Below are 14353 nucleotides of genomic sequence, written 5' to 3'. Positions count from 1 at the left end.
CTCAGCTAAGTTTATTTAAATTTATAAGTGTCCTCACAGGAGCCTATTGCATAAGTATACAGAACACCAATAAAATAATAATAATGGACTGAGCATCCCACCTTAACAGAAATTGGGATAATAAAATAAATCCAATCCTTTGCCCACTCAAACACTTGATGAGGGAAAAAAGGCAGACTTTGCAGCATGCCCAGAAGCTTAATATATTTGGGATGGCTCCACAGAGTGGAAGACTGCTAGAGTTCCCAGATAGAATCCCTCTCCCATTTACAATAAGGAAGCTGTACCGCTATCACTGATTTCAACTGTGATACTATAGTACAGGAAGAGAAGCATCAAACAGGACCTTAGGCATGAAATGTTCAAGTAGTCATCACAAGAGACACAATAAGGATATTTATCTAAGCAAAAATACTGAAACAGTGAATAGGTATGTCAAAATATTGCATGGATTCATTATATAGTGACCTTTTTATGCTTGAAAGATATGTTACCACACTTTAATTATCTAAAGTCAACTATGAGGTTTATAAGCAGCTTGATCACACATTCATTATCTTATAAACAATAGCGCCTAGGTGCTGCTAAATGATTGCTTTAAAAAAAATAATCAAATTTGACATCCAGTTTATTAAAAGAAAAAAAAATAATTCACCTGAGCTAGAACATCCAAGCAAAACGGAAACAGATATTAAGGAAACAGATGTCCCAATGGATTTACCTGGGGAAAATAAACATTGGATCCCCCAGTGACACATGAAAGGCAGCACTAAGTATCTCCTTCCAGTGCACATAGGTGAATTCAACAGTATATTGTTCCCCTTGCTAGTCCTACTCACTGTCAAGAGATATATGCAAAAGTATATACATATGCAAATTTATTTTTGTTTCTGCTATCAAATCAGTGTTTCTCAGAGCTTTACATATGGCTACAAATTGTAATTAAGTGTTAACTCTTACTCTGCAAGTCATCTTCCATTAAGAGAAATAAATAAGATAGAAATATTCAGGGATTCATACCACACAAGCATCTTTGTGTGTCTTTTAAAATTAGCCAGGGCTTTTATAAAATAATCTGAAAATAAAGTACAAAAATGAAGGCACCTTTATTCTTGATGGGTTGGAAAAACATCTTACCTACACACTTTTCCAGATGGTCATATAATTCCAGCCATAACATAACAGATGTTTTATGCTTCAGTCCAAAATAATTAACAAGAAACAAATCTACATAACTTCTGAGGTTAGTATTTCAGTCTTTCATGCTTACATGTGCAATTAGTGCTGTGCCTCTCAAAAGCATTTTTGACTTCTTACAAAAAACATGAGTAAAAAATCATTCTAATTTCACCTTCAACAATTCACTATTTATGACTTGCTTTCTACCTTGTCTTTTTTCTTTGCCCCTCACTCTACTGCTCCTTTTAGCTGTATGATACTGCAAACAATTCCATTAGACAGGAACATCCCTTGTGGATCAGTCAGGACATAGAGGAAATGTAATTCCTACCATACCACTTTCTCCTCAGACCAAATTTATACTTTAACATGGGTTCTACTTTCCCTCACCTCAAACCACAAAAATTTATTTTAGAACTGCAGCCTCCCAAAAAGAATCCAATACATAGATTAGGAAAAGTGTGTTATGCTCAAGATTTGTTTTAAAGGTTTTAAAGATAAATCCAAAACACATTACATTTTTTCTTAGAAATCCAAATAAGGTAAATCCAGGAACGCTGTGAGGAAGAAAACCCTCTATTTGGAATCAGACAATGTTAATTCAGGTTAACTGTTTTTTAGAATCTGTCTGATATAGAGCATTATTTCAACATTGTAAATTTCACTTTCAAATGTACTAGGCATGCAATAAGTGGTAAAATCAAAAGGTCTGTCTTAAAACACAAGCTTCCAAAAGCACCCTGAATGCATTAGCACAGGCGACCTTCATTCTGTAATGTATTGTCACGTATTCCTGTGAAAAATTGCCACATTAAGCATATTGATTCATTGAGAATATAAGTTATTAGGCAAGTGTTTTGGATTTAATTTAGTGGAACGCTACACAGGAGAGCCATAAAACAAAGCATATTAGTTTCTGCTGTTTTCAGCAGCTGGCAGAGAGGAAGACCAACATTAGCACTTAAAATGCAAAAAACACTAAATATTGCCACTTCAGCTCAGCACCATTTTCAATTTTCTAATCCTAGACAGAATGATAAATTGCAGTTTATATGTTCACCTTTACTTTATTCTGATAGAAATATGATTAAATCTATTACAACCCACAGTCATCATTGTTTTATCTGGATAAATACTTCCTCCCTAATCCCTTTTCACTTCTTAACAACACATGAAACTGCAGAGCTTGGAAGGCTGGAGGGCAGTATTTTTATTTTTTAAATTAATCCACCCCTCCCTAAAGGGCATCTATATTTATAATATTAAACTAGCTATCAGGATCAGATAATAAGCCTAGTATACTGATCCTACACCACAGACCGGGATACAAAACAGCTCAGTTGACATACAAGCCACAATAAACCACAAATAAAACTGCTGCTTATGTAGAATAAAATAGCTATTTTACATCCTCAAGACTTATTTATGTCTCTAAGGAGGTAACTTGGGGAGTTATCTAACTTCATGCCACTAGTTCTAATTATAGGAGGCTTACTTCCTACAAATGTCCTTGTTTTTCTGCATTTAAGCAAGTTCCTCTTAGTGCTGGTTGCCAGGATTCTTAAATAATGTAGATACTTATATTTTTTGTTATTGGTTTTACAACTGTGTAACAAATGTTTAAAGTATAAGACACTCCCTATCTTGAAGGATTCAAATTATACTCTAAGTCAAATCCCGCAAGTATAACTGAGGAAGTATGAGGGTTAACTGCAATATCTAGTCCATGTAAACATGTATTCCTACATCCAGAAACTATATAATCTCAACTTTTTTGGTTTAGAAAAATTAATACTTAGTAATATTCCTTAATACCTTTTAAGAAAAATCCTTCCATCCAAACAGATGTGAGCAAAAGAATACCAGAAATTCAAAAAAGAAAAGAGATTAAAAGACTAAGTGAATATGGCAGAACAGACACTACCTCTGTCAAAGATTGATTCAATAGAAAAAATAAAATAAAACCCACCATATTCCATAGTTTGAAAGATTGAAAAAAAAAATTCTCTCTCTCTGTTAAACCTTACTAACCAGCAAAATATGTTTAGCAATGCCAGGCTAATAAACAGGCTAATAAATGCCTTTCAAGACATCAGTTGTCAATGGCCTAAATCCCAGAATTAAGGTTGCCTCTGCAAACTTAAACTACCTCCATTGTATGCATGTATATATGTATTATAAACTCAAATTATAATTTGTTTTACAGGGCCCCTGAGTCATTCAGTGCACAGAATGGACAATGAATGAGGCAGAAAGTTTCAAGTAGAGAAAAAAAGATGTTCTCTTGTGTTTAAGGCAGTGGACTGGGACACAGCTGAGTTGGGACTCTGCTACTTCTGTCAGACTTTCAATATGATGTTGGCCCAGTCTATGAAAACGAATACACACTATGGGGTCAATTTAAAGTTGCATAAGGAACTTAAGTTCTGCCATTTCTTAACTTTCAAGTGCTTGACTTTGCAACCTTAACATTCTTATAAATGTATTTTATATATTCTCAATAAAGGCACACACATATCTCGCAGAATCGTATCCATCTGCTTAGGGCCACCAAGTCGTAAGCTCTTGCTCCTGTCCAAGGCCCACAACTAGACTGCGTAATTTAGCCCTTTAATCATGCAAGAGACCAAGAATAGTCAGTTAAAAAATACTTGGGTATTTTTTATGAGAGCACCACCAAGCCACATAGATCTGATCACTTAAACGCATTTCAGTCTACATATTGTGCTCCCATGCACTTTTCTACAAAGTAACTATCATCCCCCTCTTTTACTGTTACTTAACTGCAACAAATGATCTCCAAAAATTAAGTAGCTGTATACAGGTTAAGCTGACAGAATTATAAAATGTCAATGGACCACCTATCATTCTGACAGCCAATAGGGGAAGTCCCTTTAGACCTTGCCCTCCTTATATCACTCAGCCTTTGGCATTAGCAATACTTTTGGCAAACTAGAACTTTGAAACTTTCCCACACGAGAATGATAAGAGACACTGGGTCACATACAGGAATCTGTTTCTAAACCAGTTTAAAAAGCCAAAAGGGATTTAATATTTCAAAACACTCATCCAAAGGTTTAATAACTGTCTTAAGTATTGTTGCTACAACGAAAATTAATTTGGATTTTATATTTAAAAATTTAAAGAATGACCCTGTATTTTGACTATATAACTCAATTAAGAAAATCACAAGCAGATGCACAAGACAAGGAGATTATATATGATAGCATGAAACAAACTAGTGGATGAGGTGCACCGAGCACACACAAGATGCATCGGGAGATTGCAATGCCAACATTCTTTGGAATAATATTGTTAAATATTTGTTATATACAGATATGGTCTACAGGTTACACCCAGATACAAACGGGCCCCAATGTGCCATTACAGCAGATAGGCCAATCCAGAAGACAATAGTGGAATGCAGTTAGAATTGTGGAGGCTCAGCTCTTCTGCAAATCAGACTGTACATGACTTGGTTAAACACACACAGAAAGTAAGCAGTGGCTGTGAATGAAAACAAAGGTTCTTGTCTCAGTCTCCAGCTCTAATTACAAAATCACAATTTTATACTTTTCTGTGACCACTGTTCAGCAAATTATTTCTTCTTCTTAGTCAAGTGACTTGCCACCCTCTGGACTTTTATTACTACAGCTAGTTTTATTTTCATCCCATCCTCTCAAATGGACTCAGTAAATAGGAGAAAGCATCAGTCATCAGTAAAACTAAGTGCTAGCTCCCAAAGTCCATAGGTTCAAACTCTGCACTTCACTCTAGCTAGCATGTTTAGGTCAATCTGCAATCATCTCCACTGAGTGCCCACAGAAGCTCAGCTTTTCATTCAATAGCTCATGTGCTCTGGTACTGCAAAGTAAGCAAAAGAAGAGGTTTTGATAATTTATGGAACCTTTCAAAGTTTTCACGTTCCTTATTCCAAAACTGATTTAAAATAATTTCTCTATCTAAAATATATAGGTTTTTTGTTTGCAGTGTTGTTGTAGCTGTTTTGGTCCCCGGATATTAGAGAGATGAAGTGGATGAGGTAATCTAATTTACTGGACCAACCTCTCATAGTGAAAGAGATACACTTTTGAGCTTACTCAGAGCTATTCTTCAACTTGTAAGCTCAAAAGCTTGAATCTTTAACCACAAGAAATTGGTCCAGTAAACTATTTTACCTCACTCACCTACGTTTTTGGGGGAATTCAACATTTTAACATACATGAATACATGCATTTCTATGAAATGATTTAGTTATTAAAGGAATGGGGAAGTTATAAAGTTTGGAGGGGGAAATTTCCCTGTTCCCTAGCTCTAGACATTTAATTTCTAAACCAGGGTATAGATTTATTCCCTTCTTGTATAATGTGATTTTTATTTTTCTTTGTTTAATATACCAACACACACTATTCAAGTCTGGTCTGCAGCTCAAACTTTGGTACAGCTTTCCTCAATGTCTCTGGGAAGCTCACAAATAAATCACTGTTACTGTGTGACAAACTGCCTTCTGATCTTTGGAGGGATTAAAGCCCTCTGTAGCTTATTTCCCTATTGTTCCTATCTCCTCCAGTAGCAGCTTACTGTCTCTGGCCGATGATCTCTCAGTCTGATCATCCACAGTTTTTTTTAACTCCCACAGCATCACTTGCATGCATTATGACAAGATCAGAAACAACTGTAGCTGTGCAGTAACAGTTTCAAACATTCAAGTGTATTCTTCAATAGTACTTTTGATAAAAAACACTGGGGATTGAAACAGGGTGATACTGGAAAAGGCCAGGTCATCTGTGACTGGTCAGTTGACCCCAGCTGGGCTTAAAGGAAGGCACGTGGGCCATATATTTGGGTAGAGACAAGGACAGTGAAGGAGTCAGTGAGAAAAAGGGCAGCTGAGAGCTGCCAGAGACCAGGAGACTGTAGGAATTCCCTGAAGGAAGCTATAGGTTTCTGGGGGAAGGCTGACAGGAGAGACATAAGGGGGTTTGATGACTGACCACTTAGGATGAAGAGCTAGGGCTAATGGCTGAGAGCAGGAGAGGGAGTTGCCTGCTGACTTTAAAACAGGAGAACCATGGCCAGAAAACAGCAGAAGGGTTTGCCAGCTGACCTCCCCAAGCCAGACAGCCAGGTCCAAAGGGCTGGAGAGGGATGAAGACAAGAAACATAGCAGAGGGAGTTGCCGGCTGACTCCCAAGCTGGAGTTGAGGGCCAAAGAGGGATGATGGGAAATAAGCAGCAGAGGAGCTTATCCGATGGCCCGTCTGAAATGAGAGGTTAATGGAACAGGGGAAGTCATGGATGCTTCCCGGATGACGATCAACTTCCAGCAGAGAGGCTTTGTAGAGGGGGCGGTGGTGTTCTTCACTCGGAAGAACAGGGTTACATTCCTGCTGGAAGGGCTGGGATAGCTGTCCTGGCAGCACGTCAGTAGAAAACTAATGAAAGACCCAGGTGTGGTAGAACAAACTCAAGTGTGGTATGTGCCAAATCAATGGACTAGAAGTCATGGAATTTTTAAAGAACTATATACACCAGGGGTCGGCAACCTTTCAGAAGTGTTGTGCCAAGTCTTCATTTATTCACTCTGATTTAAGGTTTCGCGTGCCAGTAATACATTTTAACGTTTTTAGAAGATCTCTTTCTATAACTGAACTATTGTTGTATGTAAAAGTAAATAAGGTTTTTAAAATGTTTAAGAAGCTTCATTTAAAATTAAATTAAAATGCAGAGCCCCCCCAGACCGGTGGCCAGGACCCAGGCAGAGTTAGTGCCACTGAAAATCAGCTTGTGTGTCACCTTCGGCACCCGTGCCATATGTTGCCTACCCCCGATATACACCATGGGCAAGTAATAGATGATGTTTTAAGCCTTTTGTTATGCACTAACTTGCACTAGATTTGGTAATAAACTGGCCCCAATTAGGATATTAGTGAGTAAAGAAAGCTTGTATGGAGTTGCAGGTGATTCCAAAGGAGGGAAACTGAGGCCAGCGGAGTTGCCCTATGTCAGGGTTTTTCCCACCCCTATTTTATAATTCAATAAATATAACAACTTATATGATTTGGCAATATTATAGAGAGCATCTTCAACAGCCCAGATTAATTTCTGGTGGTACTGCCAAGGTTGCAAGCCCTGAGTGGTGGAAAGCCCACCAGGAACAAGGGTGCAAAAAAATACCCACAGTCACTGCTAAGCTAGTGGCGTGAAAGCTAGCCAATGCAGCCCCAAAAGCTGATGAACTAGGACTAGGAGCAGGCAGCTCCAGAGAGGCCTGAAGACAGACTGATTCAGCACCTATTCCAGACAAACGAGACAAGGAGGGCTCCCTATGAAACAATAAGCAGTTTTTATAGCTGCCCTCCTGCAGCACTGCCACGGCCATGTTGTCCCAGAACCAAATCCCACTCCAATCCAGCTGTCCCTATGAGTATAAAGAGAGGTATTACAAAGAACAGTCTGCTTTACCACACAGATCAAGTTGACCAAACAATTTTACACATACGTACTGCATGAATTTACAAAAAAGGAAACATGAATTATAAAGAAAACTACTAAACACCAATTGTTTAAATGCACAGCTACTTTTGGATACTTACTGTTTCTCCTCTGAAATTTTTGCTTGTGCACGTGCAAAAAATCGATCAACAAAAGAAAATACATTTTCTTCTATATTTTATAGTAAAGCAGGCACATTTCAAATTTTCTGGCATATCTTTGTAACGACTACCAAAAAGTTCCCAACAAATCCAACCTGGGGGAGAGGGATAGCTCATTGGTTTGAGCATTGTCCTGCTAAACCCAGGCTTGTGAGTTCAATCCTTGAGGGGGCCATTTGGGGATCTGGGGCAAAAATCTGAGGATTAGTCATGCTTTGAGCAGGAGGTTGGACTAGATGACCTCCTGAGGTCCCTTCCAACCCTGATATTCTATGATTCTATATTAAAAGTTTTATAAAGAAGAATTTTTATTTTTTATTATAATATTCAATACAAATCAAATTAAATTTCAACCATACCTGAATTACCTACTGGAGAAGCCCCTGGCTGGAGACCCATCCATTATTTTTATCACCAAAACAAAGGTAGTCTTGTGTATTTTCCAAATACATTTCTTCCTCTCCTTCCAACTCAGAATCTGTCTTTTCTGGAGCTCTCAAACTCAAGATACAAACCCTTTCTTTGTAGTATATTTAAGTTCTTGTACTGCCTTCATCAACATGGCATCTGAGCACTTTGCAGAAGTGCATTAAGCAATGTTACTAGCATCTGTCACATGTAGCTCTTTCCCCCCATCCTCTTGCCAGAGGGGAAATTTTAAGATAGAGCAATTGCCCCAGCTTCACAAGGGTTTGTCTAAAGTTTGAAATCAAGACCTCCCATACCTTAAAAGAAAAATATACTGCTAGACTTACAACCAGTCTGTGTGTCAGGGAATGACACTGGGGAGAAACGTAAAAATAACGAGTTTCTTTTTAATATAATGTTTCTTTAGAAAAACACAATAGACTTTACTAACAAATCTGGCAGCGTAGCAGGATGATCACAGGTTTTTTTTTCTGGAAGTAAAAGGTTCAGGAATGCTCTAAAACGTCTGAGCTAGTCATGCAAAATCTAGAATGAAGCAAAAGCCTAATATGCACTAACCACTGTAGCTACCATTGCCAACCAAAATATTACATTAGGGCCAGTTATAGATATGGGCAGCTTGTGATTCTTGATAGAAGGGAAAATGAAACCAAGTTACACACAAGATATATAGTAAATATAGCCAGAATTCACTGAATTATCTTTACTTCAAAACCGAAAATGTAAAACTTTCTTTACCTTATCACAGAAGTCAGTAAGAGCAGTAAAGTCCCACTTCTTGGCATAAGCAACATTATATCTCAATATAGCCTCCTATAGAAGAAAAACACACATACTGGAATAATAAATACAGATCCTTGGTTGGCATATGACAATTCACTGAATGTTATCTTTTTGAAGAAACAGCACCATCTACTGGCAGAATAGTATCTTAATACACAACAAACTTGCTATCGTGGAGCCTCACCTGCAGGCTTTATATAAGCAAAAAACTCCCCTTGTAGTTGACAGGAGCTTTTGCCTGTATAGGGGACTGGAGAATCAGAAGCATAGCAAGGTTAAGCAGAACAATTAAAAACAGAGAAACAAGGACGAGGCCTAAACATAAATCTTACCAAAAATAATTCCAAGGAAAACTGGCTTAGTTCTTAATTTATAATTGTGTGTGTGCATGTGTGTGTGTGTGTGTATTTGACTTTAAGACTTCTTTTTGTCTAACTTAACTCACTTTTTTTTAAACAAAGAACAATGTTTTAAAATATCAATTTTACACAGCTTCAAGAAATTGGTCAGCCTCAAATCACATGCTAGAAATTGACAAAAAATAATGTAATAGTTGCTATGTCATTCATGAAACACACAAAAATTGAGCATTTTCTTTAGTCATCACACAGCATAGAGGCTTTATTTTTAAGTTGTTTTTTAAAAAAAAGGTTTAAAGCCTTCCCAGCAGCCTGAACTTTTGTGAAATAGAAACAGAAGCAGGAATTCCTGACAGCCCTTAGCTTCAACAGATTGATGTGGAGATTGGTTTTCTGAGCTGTCCATTTGCCCTGAGGCATGAGAGCATTGAGATGAGTTCCCCATCCCAACAGCAATGCATTTGTTGTTAAAGTCAGTGATCTAATTGGGCAACAGAAGAGAATGCCCATGCAGACGTTGAATTGATCTTTCCACCAACCCAGGGAGTTCCTCACTTATAGAGGAACAGTCACCTGTCTGTCCAAAGGTGTTTCTGACTGGAGGTATAGCCTTACATGATTGGTCACAAAAGTGCAAGCCGTTATGTATTGCAGGAGCTGAAGACAGTTCCTTACAGAGGATCAAGGACTCCCCTGAACTGTCCATACCAAATCTGACAAGGTTATGAACTTGTCTAATGGAGGGTAGGCCCTGGCTGTTGACAAATCCACAGAACCCCCTATAAACAAAAACAATCTTCCTTGTGGGGATTAACAGGGATTTCCTTACTTTTAGCTAAAGGCCCAACTCTTGGAACAGAGCAAGGGCCAGGAGGCTGGAAGACAGCACTGCTTCATAGGAATAGCCCTTGGAAGATCAGGATTGCCTCCTATCAGAGGTCAACAGCCACTACCACTACCACCTTGGAGAACCGCCTTGGGGCAGAGAAGATACTGAACGGACGTACTTTGGAAATAATCCTGGTCTCTAGTGATTCATAAATATTTCTTGTGCGAAAGGTGTATCATTATATGAAAATAAGCATCTTGTAGGTCGAGGGCTGAAAACCAATCCCCCTTTCGCCAGTGAAGTAATTATAGCTGCCAGAATCACCATCCTGAACTTCTGAGGCTTTACAAACTTGTTTAGAAGTCTTAGATCAAAGATCAGTCTCTGCCCTCCATCCTTCTTTCGTATGAGGAAATACTTAAGAGTAAAACCTCTTGCCCCTCTGAGGGGCAAGGACTGGCTCTATTGCTCCTAAACAGAGGGGTTCACCTTCCATCTTAATAAAAGCTCCTAAAGAGGAATTGGAAAAGGGAATTGACAGGAGGGTGACACGTACAGTGGATGATATAGTGTGATGTTGTGACCTCTATAACCCACTTGTCTGTGGTAATTCGCCTCCAGGCATGCTGGAAATCAGAAAGGCAGTCCCCAAAGAAAGGGTGGAGAGCAAAGAGTTGCAGCTGTAAAACCAGAGATGCAGGAGGATCCCAACCCTCAACCAGCCTGTCAAAACTGCTGCTTAGGAGATGGTTGAGTGGTCATGGAGCGCAGGTGGGCCGTCCTTTTTCTCTGAAACTTAGGTCTTTTCCTGTGGGATTTGGTGGACCTATGGAATCCAGAAAACTGATCAGGATGTGATCTCCAGGCAGTTTGTAACCTACTAAACTATCTCTTATTACTAGGTGTGTATATATGCCCAGGGAATATGGCTCCAGAGTCCTTCAGTGTATGCAAGGACTCGTCTGTGGTCCCCAAGAAAAGCCTACAATCATTGAAAGGGAAAGCCTCAACAGTTTTCAGTACTTCTCTTGGAAATCCCAAGAGCTGGAGCCATCATGCCCTGTGCATAACTACCACCATGAAGATGAACCTGGCAGCAGTGTCCACAGCAACTAAGGATGTTCGAAGAGCAGTTCTGGCCAATAATTGCCCCTTTGAAATAGACTGGAATTGCTCCCTATGTTCCTATGCCATGTGTTAAATAAAAGCAATCAATTTATTATAGTTTCTGAAACAGTCTGCCTGATAGTTCATGATTCTGAACTGCAGGATTGCTGATGAATAGGACTTCTGTCCAAAAAGATCAAGTCTCTTATGGTCCTTGTCATGTGTAATAGACATGGAGAAGTGCTGCCTGCCCCACTTGTTTACTGCATCCACTACTAGGGAGTTTGGTGGAGGGTGGGAGAAAAAGAAATCAGAGTCCTTAGGGGGAATATAATATTTTTTTGTCTGCCCTTTTACACATGGGTGGAACAGGAGCAGGTGTTTGCCATACAGTTTTAGTGGGATCCAGGAATGCCTCACTGATAGGTAATGCCACCTGGAGGGTGATGTTGACAGTAGAATATCTAACAGTTTATGACATGTTGTGAATCCCTGACCTCTTCAAGTGGAATTTGAAGAGTGTCAGCTACCTTCTTTATGAGGTCTTCAAATGGCCAAAAATCACTGGCCATGGAAGACGGTGGAGGCAAAACTGCTTCGCCTGGAGAAGAGGATGAAATTGGTGTTTGAGAGTGATTTCTGTATCTGCCCTCAGCTCCTGTTCCTAAAAAGTCTCTCTTCCTGGGTTGGGGAGGTGGCTGGTTGAGGAAGAGGACAGGACTGAACAACCCTACTATCCCTTTGAGACAGCAGTCATGGTCTGGAGAATTGCTGTCAGTAAGCAGACCAGGGATCCTAGTATGCCCATCGAGGGGGCCCATACAGGAGTGGGGGTGGGATACAGGGTTAGTTCCACCACCCTTGACGACGGCTGCACTCTCCTCTATGGCTGTCAAAGAATAGGTTCCTGACAGGCTATGTTGGGGAACTCTGGACTCAAATAGAAGAGACCAACTAGATGTCCCCGTCATCCTCCTCAACATTGTCCGATGGAGGAGCATAGAAAAGGATAGAGAATCCTGCGGTACCAAGGGACAACAGCAGTCTGGAGACTGAGGTCTCAGTACTGAAAGACACTCAGTATCCACGAGGAACTGGGATTCCAGCTCGTATGTTATGGATAAGGCCCTACCAAATTCACGGTCCACTTTGGTCAATTTCATGGTCATAAGATTTTAAATATCATAAATTTCACAATTTCAGCTTATTTAAATCTGAAATTTCACGGTGTTGTAATTATAGGGATCCTGATCCAAAAAGGAGTCACTGCCTGCAGAAGCGGGGAAGTATGGATGGCATCACATGGTATTGCCACCCTTACTTCTGTGCTGCTGTCTGCAGAGCTGGGCCCTCAGTCAGCAGCCGCCACTTTCCTGCCGCCCAGCTTTGAAGGCGGCAGAGCAGAAGCAAGGGTGGCAGGGTATGGTATTGCCACACTTACTTCTGTGCTGCTGCTGGCAGGGTGTTCCCTTCAGAGCTGGGCGCTGCCTTCAGAGCTGGGTACCTGGCCAACAGCCACCACTCTGGCCACCCAGTGCAGAAGTAAGGGTGGCAATACCATGACCCCCCTAAAATAACCTTGCAAACCACCCCACCCCCCCTGCAACTTCCTTTTGGGTCAGGACCCCCAATTTGAGAAACCCCGGTCTCCCCCATGAAATCTGTATAGTATAGGGTAAAAGCACACAAAAGACCAGATACCATGGTGAGAGACCAGATTTCCCAGTCCATGATGCATTTTTCATGGCTATGAATTTGGTAGGGCCCTAATTATGGGCAAGTCCCTCACATATCTGAACTCTTGCGGTACCAATTAGGGAACGCGTACCAATGTGGTAGCTATGGACATGGTAGCTAAAGCTGACAGTATCATCAATGGCAGGCATACCAGTGTAGACACTGATGGAGTCTGGCACCATTTCTTGCTCAGTACCAAGGGTGCCAAATGAGTAGGTGCCAACATGGGCCTGGACCTGACAGTACCGGACCATGGCGTTTATGCATGCCCTCCTTCTCCATGGTAGAAGGTACCAAAGCCCTGTCAGAGTCATGTCTCTCCCTTGAGCGCCAGGGCTTTCTGACTCCACCGGTACCAGATGAGGAGTCCTTCAATTCAATGGTACCGAGCCAAGAGATCAAGGCTTTGGAGACTGTAACTCTTCAAAGGGGACTTTTCTGGAGCAGGCTTTTTCAGATGAGAGTCCACACTCCTTTTTTTAGAAGCCCTTTCAGAAGCCTCCAACACCACCCACTTCTTAAGGGGAGCCTGTGCCAAGGTGGAAGGGGCCCTGGATCTGTCTGGAGAAAGATGTACAGGGGAGGGAGGGGGAAGAAGGGAAAATCTCCTGACCTGACTCAGACACTGAAGTGAGCACTCAACCATTAACAGTCTGAGCTTAATCTTCTTGTTCTTCCTTATCCTCAACTTGAGGAATAGGCAGAAATTGCACTCCCCCAAATAACGGATACACTTAGAGTGGCTATTGCTCACAGGTATTGCTCTTGGAAGGAAAGGCAACATTTGAAGCCTGGAGAGCCAGGCATGTCCTGCCAGAAAGACAAGGCTCCCCAAGGAAAAGAAAAGAGGGGGGGAAAAAAACCCACGCCGTCACTACTAACACTAAGTAACTATAACTACTACTAACAATGACCTACACTCACAAAACTTAAGCTATAAATAGAATTTGAAATAACCAAGGCACATTGAAGGAGTGCATGCTAGAGCTCCATCTGAGGCCAAGGAGGTAAAAACGGAAAGAAGGGCGGTTTTTCCACGAATCCATCTATAGCTTCAGTGTCCGGCACAAGGAGGCATATGGCGCACATGAAGGCTGAATGGGTACTGCTACTGAAAAAATCTCCAATCAAGGGCTTGAGAAGCAAATGTGCAAGGAAGAATGTTTGGGGAAGTTACAGTGAAGCTTGCTGAGGAAAAGGCACTAGAGAAAATATTTATGAGAATTTAGAATACCCACTTAAGTCTCAGAGTAGCAGCTGTGTTAGTCTGTATC

At 40.5% G+C, this 14353-nt stretch overlaps 1 protein-coding gene across 5 annotated transcripts in view; it reads right to left on the bottom strand.

Annotated features, from left to right (window-relative positions):
* Positions 1-14353, bottom strand: part of PARG (poly(ADP-ribose) glycohydrolase) — a 122227-nt gene that overhangs the window by 87515 nt on the left and 20359 nt on the right. For all 5 annotated transcript variants that reach the window (XM_039481688.1, XM_039481687.1, XM_039481686.1 and 2 more), the window contains exon 7: positions 9003-9077. In XM_039481688.1, the coding sequence (XP_039337622.1) occupies positions 9003-9077 (75 nt within the window). The remainder of the gene's footprint in view (positions 1-9002; positions 9078-14353) is intronic.

This window comes from Mauremys reevesii, linkage group 7, assembly GCF_016161935.1.
Source record: "Mauremys reevesii isolate NIE-2019 linkage group 7, ASM1616193v1, whole genome shotgun sequence".
NCBI lineage: Eukaryota > Metazoa > Chordata > Testudines > Geoemydidae > Mauremys > Mauremys reevesii.
Note: the sequence above shows the minus strand (reverse complement) of the source record. Positions and strands in the feature narration are given on the sequence as shown.